This window comes from Chaetura pelagica, unplaced genomic scaffold (genome assembly GCF_000747805.2).
Source record: "Chaetura pelagica isolate M959 unplaced genomic scaffold, ChaPel_1.0 scaffold111, whole genome shotgun sequence".
Classification (NCBI taxonomy): domain Eukaryota; kingdom Metazoa; phylum Chordata; class Aves; order Apodiformes; family Apodidae; genus Chaetura; species Chaetura pelagica.
Genome location: NW_009952153.1, coordinates 3,279,059 through 3,292,418, shown reverse-complemented (window position 1 = coordinate 3,292,418; position 13,360 = coordinate 3,279,059). Strand labels below are relative to the sequence as shown.

Genomic DNA, 13,360 nt, shown 5'->3' with positions numbered 1-13,360 from the left:
AATGAGCTGAAAAACTACTTTCAATCTTTTGCCTAATAGTATTAATTCAGAAAGTAAAGCTTTTAGCTCTTACTTGAGAAAAATAGCTTTTTTTGTTACAAAATAGGCCTGCAAATGAAAGCTGCAAAACAGTCTGACACCCAAGCATTAAAAAGAAATAATATACAAGTGGGAGAGGTAGAGTTTAAGGGTGCAAATCAGTTCTGAGATAAGTACTTTCACCTTATCACATGCGATATTTTAAAGAAAAGCAAGCCCTCTGCCTCCAATACATTTCGCATCCAGTTTGTGCAGTTTCTAAAAGCTGTTGCCTAAGATTTCAGCACTCTAAAGGAAATTTTGCTCTGGTGACATATACACACTGCAACAAAGGAAGCTGCAAACTCATACTTAAAAAAAAACAAACATCCAAAAACCCGCACTGGTGTGGCACTCTGTTGGCAACTCCCTGTGAAACAATATTCTTCCCAGCTATGAGAGAGCTCTGTGCACAAAGCATAACCCAACAAACTGTGAGTTAATAATAAATAACCAAACGACAGTGACTGATGATGGCAAAATCTTTCTCCAAAGGAATTACTGGGAAAAATACTAAAAATTCTTTCCCTCTTAATATTTTAAACTCTTTGTCTAGGGGTTGAGTTGGAACTGCCAGAAAACCCTTTTACAACACAGCTAGCATAAATTTTAGTGGGTGTTTCAATACTGAAGCATGAGAGACCAGCCTGTTAAAAAAGCTGCCCCTAGAAAAGCTGCTGTTTACATAAAATACATTGGTTCTTCTCAGCTGGGAAATAATTTGATCTGTTATATCATATGCCCTGTCACTATGGATCCAAATATGGATATGAAATATGAACATGAAGCAATACATTAAAAGAGACTTAATAAAATGAGTAATTGTGTTTTGTCTAAATCCTCTTATGCCAACAAGAGGCACATAGCTTCATAAATTCAGCAAAGTTTGCCCATTTCAGTGTGTGGGAAAGGAAAAAAACAAACAAACCTGCATCCAGGCCCTGTGAAGCACATTACTGCAGAGGGTTTTCTCAGGAGAAATTGAGAGCACTGAGGAGGGCTGATGGCTGCAGCATTTTAACTGATGGCCAGATGCAGGGGAAGAAAAGGGATCTGGAGCTGCTCTGTGCCATGACCTAACACTTGGCACATGGACAGATGATGGAAAAGTCTAACACCTCGGGTCCAGCACAATCTTTCAAAATGCAACCCAAGGCCACAGTGACAAATTTTCTGTGCTTTATGCTGCTTCTCAGTAAATCAATAACTTTAAGCAAGCAAGAAAACAAACCAAAAAAGAGGAAAAGACATAGAAGCAATCAAGTACCCCAGGATTTGTGAAAAGTCATGTTAGAACTACTAGCATATTATTATTTGAAATTCAGAATTCCAGCATTTAATTCCCAATCCTTTTAGTTCCTGTCCTTGAGAAGCTCAAAATCCTAGAGCACCAAATATAAAACCCAGGTGCCTATGACATTGAAAAGTTCCAGATTATTTATAGACACAATTTCAAAAAGATGAGTAGAAAATGCAAGATGCAGACATTTTTATTTTTCCAAACTACTGTAAACTTCCAGCTACTCTGACCTTAGCCTAATTAATCCTCTGGATATTTCACAGAAATGACATGACAACACCAATTAGCTGACACCCAGTGCTAGAGCTCAAGCTGTAATACAAGCACAGAAACATTAGGACTGTGGACACAGAGAAGAAATGAAAAGTCAAGCCTAGAACACACATTTGAGCAAGTGCAGAAGAAATGAAAGCAGACATGACACAATGAGCTGTGAAGAATAATACCTGGGTATGAACTCTGCTGAAAACAAGTCTCCCTCCATACAGAAACCTGATTATATAATTATCTTGGTCTTAAAGGAAAATCATGTACAAGTGGAGGACTCTAAACCTCCTCTACTGAAGTCAATGGCAAAGCTACCATCAGCTTCACTAGAAGTACAAGTCAGCCCACAATATTGAGGATGAAAACCTGTGTTTCAGAATATTACAGGTAGATGCAGCGCACAAAATCAAATAGAGGAAATCCAGCAAGTAATGTAGACTATTAAGCACTATTATTATGAAAACAATGTGTTCCTTAAAATATTCCTCAGCAATTTTTACAAATATCTGCATTAAGCATGCTAAAAAGATATCTCTTTTCTTTTCAATGTCAACTGTGTTTTGTTTTTGTACTGCTTAAGCACAAGAGAGTGAAGGGCACACTCTGCTGGTCAGAAGTGCCACTTACACTGAAAGCTTTACAACAATATGAGTACTAAAAAACACACCCCATTATATGGCATATGGACTTGAAGTGCTGCTCCATAGTAGGCTGCTACTTGACTTTTTTTCATCCTATCAGAAACAGTGGCTATGACGCTATGAATGGACTTTTTCATGTTTAAACATCAGCCTACCTGCTGTAAGAACACTTTCCTTCCTGGAGGATATTTTTTAGCAGTTTAACATTGTTCAAAAACTCTTTACCTTAGGCTTTTCATCCAGTATTTGCTGACGAATCTCCTTATGTTTCTCTACAAGTTTCTCCTGTCTTTTACTCTGAGCATCTTCTAGCTGAAAGAACAGAATCTTTTTTCAGAGATTGCATATCCCCACTTTTCTACCTCTTCCCCAACAAATATTTCATGCCTCAAAATGTTATTATCAAAACAATGATTCCAGTATAAACTTACACACCATTGTAACAAGCAAGCCTGAGCAAAACTGATCTAACAGTTGTATGTAGACCTAGTATCTCAGATTTCACATGTGGGATTTAGAATCAGAAGTGTCTAAAGGACTTACTGTAGACTTCTAATGCTATTAAAAGCATAATGCATTAAAAAAATTTAGATTTTATTATATGAGCTGTGCAAGATGGATTCTGTTCCCAGAAGAAAAGGAATTGCATCCTATAGTGCTAAATAAACACTCTCTGTGAGCAAAACTGGGCCAAATTTTGAACTGAACCGTCTGCACTGAAATTAAGAGAAAATTTAATAGTGTCATAAGTTTCATAGTGATTTCACACATCAAAACACTGCAATGCATACCTTCATGAAGGTACCATCATGCAGAAAAGAACTTGGGGGTGCTGGTTGACAGCCAGCTGAACATGAGCCAAGAGGGTGCCCAGGTGGCCAAAAAGGCCAACAGCATCCTGGCCTGCATCAGGAATAGTGTGACCAGCAGGAGTAGGGAAGTGACCGTGCTCCTGTACCGGCGCTGGTGAGGCCACACCTCAAGTGCTGTGTGCAGCTCTGGGCCCTTCACTACAAGAAGGACATTGAGGGGCTGAAGTGTGTCCAGAGGAGCTGCCAAGCTGGTGAAGGGTCTAGAGAGCAAGTCATATGAGGAGAGGCTGAGGGAACTAGGGATGTTTAGCCTGGAGAGGAGGAGGCTGAGGGGAGACCTCATCACCTTCTACAACTACGTGAAAGGAGGTTGTAGGGAGGTGGGTGTTGGCCTCCTCTCCCAAGTAAATAATGACAGGACCAGAGGAAATGGCCTGAAGTTGCAGCAGGGGACGTTCAGATTGGATATGAGGAAGAATTTCTGTATGGAATGAAAGAATGATTAGGCACTGGAACAGCCTGCCCAGGGACGTGGTGGAGTCACCATCCTTGGAGGCATTCAAGAAACGTGTAGATGTGGCACTTCAGGCCCTGCCCTAGTGGCCCTGCTCTAGTGGCCAAGGTTGTGGCATTTTTTGTGGGTGTTTTTTGGTGGAGTGTGTGTGGTTGCTTGTGTTTCTTTGCTTTTTTGTGTGTTTGGTTGGACTTGGTGATCTCAGAGATGCTTTCCAACCACAATGATTCTGCGATTCTGTAATTCAGCCTAGTGCACACTACTACCCTTTCAATAAAGCTAACACCTGTAATGAAATTCTTTTACTTGTACTTACAAAGCTCACAGAATGTTGCTTTGGGTTTTGTGGTGGGTTTTTTTTGCATTTCAGTAACTGTATAAATGAAATTAAGGTTAAAAATATACTCTGCAATTAAATGTTTATTGACTTTCAGAGTTCCTTATGCAATCTTTGCATTCATGGGACAGCAAGCCAATTAAAAGAAGTTGGCAGGTTTTCCATGAATAAACACAGGATAGTCAAAGATTAAATAATATCTGTATTAAAATCTGTCCCTTTTAGCACCATTCCTCAAACACAGACTAACAGTCAGTGATCAGTCTGAAATTCCGATTTTTCTTTAACCAGAATGTGAAGAGAAGCCTACACTGCATCTGTTAAAAATCAGCACTTGCACAACCTTTATACCGAATCTTATAATCTGCAGTTTAATATGATCTAAAATATGAAAACTGACAATTTATCCCCAAAATGAAATGTAAGTGTATGGCTCAACATACCCGTTTTATGTACTGCACCACTTCCTGGATATAAGATCGAATCATTTCAGTCTTCTCTCTGGGAAGAAACAACCAATGGTTACTGGAGTCAGTAAGATCACACCCAGAATATTTAAACGCCACTGAACTCCTTACAAAATAAGTAAGGCAATGTTTTGAATGTATGGATCTGCCTGCTTAACTTTATCCACTTCCTGAATGTGCCTTTTGGAAGAGGCTTAATCTTTTTTATGAAGGGCTCAGACAGATTTCCCCATGACCTACCACAACCCTCCCTGCTCTTTCACAACAGGCTTTTCCCACACGGTGCTGCCGCATCTTCAAGGTGATGGTGCTGTTCCTTAAGACCCCAGTGTCAGTCTAGGAAGACACACTGTTAGCAGATGCACACTGCCCTGCTGTGGTACATTATATAGTCTCTGTCAGTGAGCATATACTGCTGGGGACATCTCAGAGACAAAGTTCCCACAAACAGCAGGGCAGACTCGACTTTGGTCCCCGGCTTTGGAATGTAAACCACATAAAGCTGAATTTGGAGGAAATACTTGAACTTGAAGTGACTCTGTGAGAAAGTTATTAGGTAACCATTGGTCAGAGGCTGAAGATGAGATCCCCCAAAGAGATAAACGCACATAAAACAACCAGTTGTGGATACTTGACTTGACCAGATTCAGGACAGTAATATAAAGGTCAAGAACAGTGAATTGCTCTTCAGGTGCCACTAAAATCCTACAGGTTTTGGTAGTTACAGAAGCCCTGGGTACATGTAGCAATTAGAAAAATTAAGTAAGAAAAACTAATACAATGTGTTATCTCTGTGTAAGATTCTTTATTAAATTTGTCTAAAAGCTTTAAACAAGCAGGCTAGCCTGGATGACTTGAATGGGATTCACCTGAAGGTCTTGCTGCTCTTTGTCCTACTGTGAGAGTGAGGACAAACTGTGTCACTTGACAGAAGAAAGCTGAATTTCCCATGTAATTCCCATCTCACCTTTCCCAAAGGCACAAGGAAGTCCTTGGGAAAAATGAGAAGAAAAGTAAAGGGAAAAAGAAACACAAAACAATTTCTAGTTGTCTGTTTCTGAGCCTTTGTCACTAATGTCTCAGTAATCTCCTAGCAAATAATTTCCTACTGCAATTGATTTTTACTGCTATAACATTTTCATAATGACCAACTACTTTTTTCTAATATGACTTCCATGCCCTTTTATCAGCTCTAAGCATATTAAGTATTTCTCCTTTTTTTTTCATAATCAATTATTCTAATGTTATCTTTTTTCTAGGATGTTTATTAAAACACTATATTACAGATCCTTAAATTATAAGATGCATTTCACTGTGTGTGTGTGACCTTTCAGTGTTACCAAATACCCAGATTCTATGTCAAGAGGCTCCAAAATCTGTATAAACCTTTTTCCCTGTAGAAAACCAAACATAGTTGTGTCTTTGCTGCATGGTAAAATTCAGTTATTCTGGATTTTGTTGTTGTTTTGTTCCTTCTTTCTTTTTAACTGTCCTTAAATGTTACTAAAGACTGGTAGCAGGAACATCTCAGCACACAGAGGAAGATTCAAATGGTCCATTTTCTTTCTGAGCTGCTTGCAAAAACAAATGAAGAAGGACAAATAAACCTACATACTGTGCCCTTGGGAAGAATAGAATCAACTTGCACAACTACAGTTGGTATTATCTGGTTGTGCATAAATGAAATTAATATTCCTATCCCTGTTCTCAGAAACTGCACTCTCAGAGCTCACCCTTCCTCTCTCTTCCACCTGAAGTAACTGCAGGCTGCAGAACACTATCACTGGAGAAGAACCAGGAGCCCAGCATCTGAGGGGAATTTATCACAAAAGTAGAGCAAACCTTCCAGCGTGTTGCTGCTATTTCTTCTGGAGAGCAGCTTTAACAGAATTAAGAAGAATGGATAACTCAAAAATCAAAAGCTAAGTTAAGGTGAAATCAAACCCTGCAGGAACTGAAGCCACGAAGTCTATTTATACTCAGAGAAACAGTGTCTGGATGAACAGCATCGTGGTGAATCGCTCTGTCATGCCACTCACAGGCAGGTCCCCAACACCACACATCAGCACCTTTGCAGCTGACCCAAGCTCTCAATACTCACAGGAGATTAGATTAGTCCCAGGAAATTAAATTGGTATCAGCAGAAGAAAGAAGAACTCCACTGCTCTGGTGAGGTCTTATAGTCTGACTAAAATCGGCCTTGTATTTAGGGTCAAGACCTTTCTTTGATTTTCCAGTTGTGAAAAACCTTGTCTCCTCGTAAGGCATAAGGATATGGATCCAGGGATAGACTTACTCTTCCATTTGATTTTTATCCTTGGACTTTGCTTCTGTGATCTTCTCCTGCCTCTTCTTGTCCATTTTTTTCTTCAATTCTTTCTTTTCTCTAATGCATAAAAAATAAAGGCAAGTTCAAAAGGCATCTAAACAAAATCCACACAGAGTAGTAATTATTTGTAAGGGAATAGTGCCTTACTTTTCACATGTTTCTTTCAGTTTCTTTAGCTGGCTGCTCTGGCACTCCTCTGCTACATCTGTCAACTTCTGAATAAGCTGAAAACAAACAAACCAGAAGAAACAAAAGTATTTTCAGCTAAATATCATGCATATATCTAAGTCTCCACAAAGTCTGTAGCAGACATGAAAGTGTTACACCATTTCCTGGTTAATGACCAGTGATTAAAAGCCAGTGAGTGTTCTTATCAGTGTAAATGCATTCTTAACAGCCAAACTTGCATATATGCAACTTACACAGAAAGTCTCTGTACATCAAGGTGATCTAGTCGCAGAATGTTAAGTTTTAAATCACAATGTATTTTGCAGATTTTAGCTTTGCTAGGAATTAAAATACCTATGATAATTCATGAATGGTCACAAATTGAATTTATGCAATACAAACTACAAACTGAATTCCTGCAGGACTGAATATTCAAGGTTCTCTCTAAGTGCTGAAAACATTCCTCTTGCATTATTACCTGGAACAGCTTGGATTTCAGTGTGGTCAGGTGGGTATTGAAAATTCATGCATGATAGCTAAGAAAGCTAAGTATAGATAAGAATAGCCTACATTTTTGATCACAGACTCATGGGTACAAAAAATATGAGTTGTGAGCTTGAAATCTGCTGTGCAGTGTTGGGTCCAATCTGATTTGTGCTGAAACTGCTAACAAAAAACATGCTTGTGGTGCTGATGCTGATGTGAGAAGGCACACAGAAAGGGCTTGTGTGCAAGTTCAATTACTGGTGAATTCACGTAGGAAATGGGACCCATTTACTTTGATCACCCCATCTAGTTTAAGTCTGATACTGTATATAATAATAATAATCCTCTCAGGATGATGAATCAGAGAATGTATAATAATGCCTAGCTAGTCTGATCCAGCTTTTAATTCCTTAAAGAATAAAGATACCAACAGTAGGCTCTCAAAAAAAAAAAAAAGACATCAGAAAGAATCTCTTGGCTGCAAAGCAGATTTTAATCAGAATATTAACGCTTGCACAGCTCAGAGGAAAAGCTGCCTGAGGGTTCTGCACTAAAATATGAATTTATCCTGGCACTACCTAAATGGACAATTCTGAAAATGTAAGTTTGCTTTGAGAAATGCCACTTTCCATTTTGAAATGAGAAGTCAGTTAGCTTACAATAGAAGCCAAACTCTGAGAGTCCAAAATGGGTCATTTTTATAAAAATTAAAATCTCTGAAATGCAGCCAACAACTGTTACTTGAATGTGAGCTCTCTCCTTGTGGCACAGGTAACCAACTGCATCCATGCACTCCCACTGGAGCAGCTGTGATTCACATACAACTGCTGACAAACAGGGCGTCACTTGGGAACTGCAGCTTCATGCCACGATCCATAGGAATGAACTGGTGAAAAGGCCTTGCTGAGCAATATCCACACATATCACTCCTCTGACCTCTTTTTGGATGGCATGGTAGAAGAGACAAATGATTTAAACCAACAGTAATGAGGCAAAACATCATATAATAGGAAAAAAATAGTGAAGGAGGATTGTCTGCAGCTGAGAAACAGTTTACACTCCCACAACACACTTAAAAAATGTTCTTTTCTGCCTGAGAATATCCATCAGCATCAGCTGCCATCTGCCCAAGCTCCTCTATTCCAGCTCAAAGGGCCTATGATCCCACTGTAGTTGTGAGCCAAACTCCAGCTGTAAAAACACAAGCTGGCTTCAGCCATTTCTTCACCATATACAGATTACGTCCTGCATCCACTTAAAGCATTCATCTCCAACAGGAACACTGTTTGGCACAACCCTATGCCCTGGGGAACGTTTGAATCTATTTTTATGTCTTTATTTTCACGGTGTTTTGGTTTATTTTCCAGTTAATCCTGGCTCTTTGAGTGTTTCATGTTTAAAAAAGTGGCAGAACAAAACGGGAAAATGATCCAAAAGCTGCAGTAAACTGAGACTTACATAACTAGAGGCAAGGCCTCTCTGCATTAGCAGCAGTAAAAAACCTGCTTGCCTTTCTGCCTTCTATCCAAAGCCTTTTGAGTTGTTAGAAGCATTAGTGACAAAGTGGATGCAACAACCCCTTGAAGTTGTAACAGACCACAGGGAAACCAAACTCTGAAATGGACTCCAAGTAAGAGGAAGCTTAATTATAATGTCATGCTGATTTCATTACTCACCCTGAGATAGCTAAAGAAAAGCAGACAACATAAGAAACGTACCAGCTTAATATGCTCTCGTTTCTGGTACTTTTCACTGTAATACTGCTCCTGTCGGAGATTTAGCAGCTGCTGTTGTTGTTTCTCCTTCAGCTCCACTAGCTTCTGGGTCATTTCAGAGTCCAGGGCAGCTAATTCCTGTTCAATAGTTGAAGAACTGTGGTCTGGGCTGCCCGTTTCAGATCTGCAAAGACACACAAATACACCATCAAGGTCTAAGTCACCAGGCATGTACACTCTGCCCCATATTCAAACCTTGTTTTTTAAGGCTCCTTGTAATACGTAGGCCATTAAGAAGTTTCTTAGCACCAAATATGGGACCAGAAGATTATTTTAGCTGTAGTAAGTCCAAGAATTTAATATTTTAGGAAAAAAAAAATAGTGTTGACAGTTTATTTATGGGACGCTATTGCTTTTAAACCTCATTTTACCGGGCATAATATAAATGAGTTATAAATGCAGCTGCCAAGATTTCCCATAAACAGATGCCTATGGAACTTGTTTATCCACTTCCAGACATGTAACTTGAACTTCAAAGCTTTAGAGTCCTCAACAGAAATGGTGAACACTAAGTATTTTGAAAACCCAGTCATCCTTGGATACATTTAGCAATAAATTTAAAAGCATAACTTTACATCTGCATTTCCAAAATCCTTCAAATGGCAGGAACTTCCCTTTATTTGGTATTTCCTTCCCCCTTCAGGAAATGCCATGCATAGCACACATAGAGGAAAGTGCTCTATCGACTGCTGACTTCAGGAGGAATAATTACACCCCAGTGGGGGGTAAACCTCAGAAAGGCAGCATACAGGAGCAAATGAAAATACAATGAGGAAGTTAAAAAGCTACACTATAGATCAGCCTTTTTTTTTTTTTTTTTTTTTTTTTTTTACTTTCTTAGGACAGAAGGAAGGATAGATGTAATTGTGAAAGGAGAAATGATGACACAAAATTGCTCAAGTTAAAAATCAGCAGCAAAAGCAGTATCACTTTCAGGCTACTACCAAACTAAACCCAAGAAAAACATTAAAAAACAAAACCAAACCACACGGTTATGCCGTGTCCTTGCTCTGCTGCTGTGTTTCCTGCTGTACTTGGGTGTTAAATCAGTTGCCTGGGAAACCACAGAATAGTGGATGTGATGGACAAAGCAGCAAAACCTTGAACAAAGAGGCCTGACACCCAGAGAGAAAAAATGAGTTTGCTATCCAGAAATTTGCAGAGATTACAATTCAGAGAACTTGCTGCACTGGCTTCCTCTCTCCTTTCCTAGGTCCAAGTTTGCAGCTGCTGTCAAATTAGAGTTACGTCAACTGAAATAATGTGGAACTACTTTCATCAGTCTGAGGACATTAACCCAAGGTAGCTTCTTTCTATGTCTTGTATTTTTTATTATATGTGAACCTCCTATTGAGAGGTCAAGTGGTGTCAGCGTGATAAGTGAGGATAATTTAAATACAGAGCCAGAAGACAGCATTAATGAATATTAATGTCAGCATATTACGCCATTACACTCTACAATACACTCTGCGTTTTCTCTTGGAATTTCAGGAAAAAGAAGTAAGGCCTATTTCAGATGTTGGCTAAAATACTAAGGCTGTCTTTTAAGGGACGTAATTATTAAAAAAGCTTCAGAACTTCACCAGCAAAACACTTGTGCATGTGTATAAATAAATACTTCAAACTTCATTTAGACAATGACTTTACTGAATCTTGGCCCAGTTTTAGACAAGGGCATAAAACATGGATTGCTTCTGCCTGGAGACAATACCTTAGTATGGCAATCTGATACTGGGACTCCTGAGGAAGCAGTGATTTATACTCTGCAGCTACAGGCAAATATCTGCAGTAAGAATTTAAAATGATAAAAATCACCTTTTCCTGGGGATCTGGGATTCTAATAGAAGTCTGCTGCTTGAGCTGATATGTAATTGCAAGTTTGAAAATCCCTCAAAATATATTCCTGCCTTTTAAAAATTCAACCTCAGATTTTTTTTAACCTTCATATTTCTCTGTATTTGCACAGAAAACCTCACATCTCCAAAATCACTGTGATGGCTCCACATAACAGCCTGCAGGGTTTTATTACCTGATACCATGACTGATTTATGGTCAGATCACAACAAAATAAAACCCAAATCCTTTTTACTTAAAGATAAGAGTAATTTTTTATTATTTTTTTTTTAAATTCAGTTTGTTTTCCTGCTTACATCTGAATAGAATATGCTAGAGAAAAAGAATCACATAGTTATGGCTGCCACTAGCTGTGGCATGCATTGAGGAGGGAAAACAGCCAATGCAGCTGACAAGCAAGTCATTAAGGGAGTTTGTTAAACTCAAGTGTTGAACCTGGAAGCCCAAAAACTGGCAACAGTTGTGGCCAACTGAACATAGATATATTATGAGTGTTAATCTCTTATTAAACCAAACGACATTCTGTCATCAGGCAGGCATAAATGAATAAGCTCCTTCCAAGGGAAAAGTTATGGCCTGGATCCCAAGCACTTAAAATGAGAGGTACAATCAAGAAGGTTAGCAGCCAGAGCATGCCTGCAGCCTTTTTCTCTAATGACCTCCCACCAAAGTGTCAAGCAATTTTTTGTTAATGTTTACACAATATCTTAATATTTAAGAACTGCAGCTATATTTTATGTAAAAGTTTAAGGATTTCTGTGCTTTTCTAATTACTTTATAAAATAAATTATGTTAAAATGACAATGCTGCACTAAGGGAAGAAAGAATCATTCAATTGTAGCAGTATCAGGCCCTGACTGTACCTCTCTGAACATGTTTTGCCAGGAGTTCAGAATTTATCTTCATTAACATATAGCCCCATACTATATGATCAATACAATAATTGTAGAAGATTCATGAGCTGTAACAGTCTTTTCATTTAAAACTGATAATGATAACTACAACTCTCCTATTTTATTATTACCTAAACAAATAATACACAAATTAAATCAGCACACACAAAAAAAATAGGGCAGTAAAGATTTAGAAAGAGATACTGCACAGAAGGATGTGCATGTAGAGGCAAAGCAAGCAATCATTAAGAGATCCCAAAGTGGTCTTGATGAATGGTATTTTAAGCAGCAGTCAGATGTTTATAGCTTTCAGGTGTTTTTTTTCACTTAATTATACATCTGATGCCTTCTACTCTTGCATGAAGTTTTTTTTCCAGGGCTCTAGCTTGGAGACAACGCTCTGCACATCCCCAAATTCAGAATATCAATTTTACCCATAAATAGCATAAGAGTAAATTTTGTTCCTGTTTTGATACTTGGGTCTCTTCCACACCAGACAGCACACTGTAGTGGCCCAGAGGAAACCAATGGCTTAATATGGGCAGAATGTCCATGTGTGCTGGCTGCAAGAACTCCTTGCTTGAAAAAGCAGCTGCATTATAAAGTTGTGCTATTAAGTGTGGGCAGAAGTTTCCATGAAACTCATATTACTAAAGGAGAGATCAGCATGGGAGAAGATGAGGTGCTCTGATAAAATGTGATGCAATTGACTTGAGTATGAAAAGTAAAACACTTTATCCAGATAGGTTTGAGTTCCTTCACCCTGCAGTCTGGTTCCTGAACTATCCAGCATACAGGGGCTGCCCCCTCTCACACTTAGTGATTCAGATCAGTACCTAACCACTCACCCTTGCTGTCAGTACAGCTCGGTCACCTACCCACACCCATGGTCCAGAGGAAGTTCCAGGATAAATATTGCATACTCTCATTTATGAGGAAACAGGTGTAACATGGTGAACAACTTATCTGGCTTCTAGCAGAGGAGCAGCACATCACGGACAGGGATTTTTCTGATGATTTCCATATCAAAAGGTCCTAACTTCATTTTACCTAGGAATCTTGCTGCTTTTATTTCTTTTTCTGTCTTCTAATGTCACCTCCATATTAATTGTGTATTATAAAAGAAGACCTGAGCAAAGGTCTCCAATGCCAAAAGCAAGAGAGCTACAATCAACATACCTTTTCTTACTGTCTCTTTTTGCTGTTTTTTCTAAAACTGCTCTCCGTCGCAGGTAGTCATTCTGGATCTCATTATACTTTGCAGTGTGCTCTTTGATAAGGTCAGTGGTTTTCTTGTGGTGCCTCTTTACAAGGTCCTTCATTTCCTTGTAATGTTTTTTCTGAAGCTTAACAAAAGACTTCTGTTGTTTTAGCTCCTCAATAGTCTGTGCTTCCACTTCTACAATGATAACAACAAAAGCCACTTCAATTTTCTAATA

General features: G+C 38.8%; 1 protein-coding gene across 1 annotated transcript in view; it reads right to left on the bottom strand.

Annotated features, from left to right (window-relative positions):
• PLCB1 (phospholipase C, beta 1 (phosphoinositide-specific)) overlaps positions 1 to 13,360 on the bottom strand; it is a 457,703-nt gene that overhangs the window by 58,383 nt on the left and 385,960 nt on the right. Inside the window, exons 26-31 of the mRNA XM_010007158.1 lie at positions 13,101 to 13,320; positions 9,118 to 9,298; positions 6,893 to 6,969; positions 6,713 to 6,802; positions 4,393 to 4,450; positions 2,512 to 2,598 (exon numbers count right to left, since the gene is read on the bottom strand). Of these exons, the coding sequence (XP_010005460.1) occupies positions 2,512 to 2,598; positions 4,393 to 4,450; positions 6,713 to 6,802; positions 6,893 to 6,969; positions 9,118 to 9,298; positions 13,101 to 13,320 (713 nt within the window). The remainder of the gene's footprint in view (positions 1 to 2,511; positions 2,599 to 4,392; positions 4,451 to 6,712; positions 6,803 to 6,892; positions 6,970 to 9,117; positions 9,299 to 13,100; positions 13,321 to 13,360) is intronic.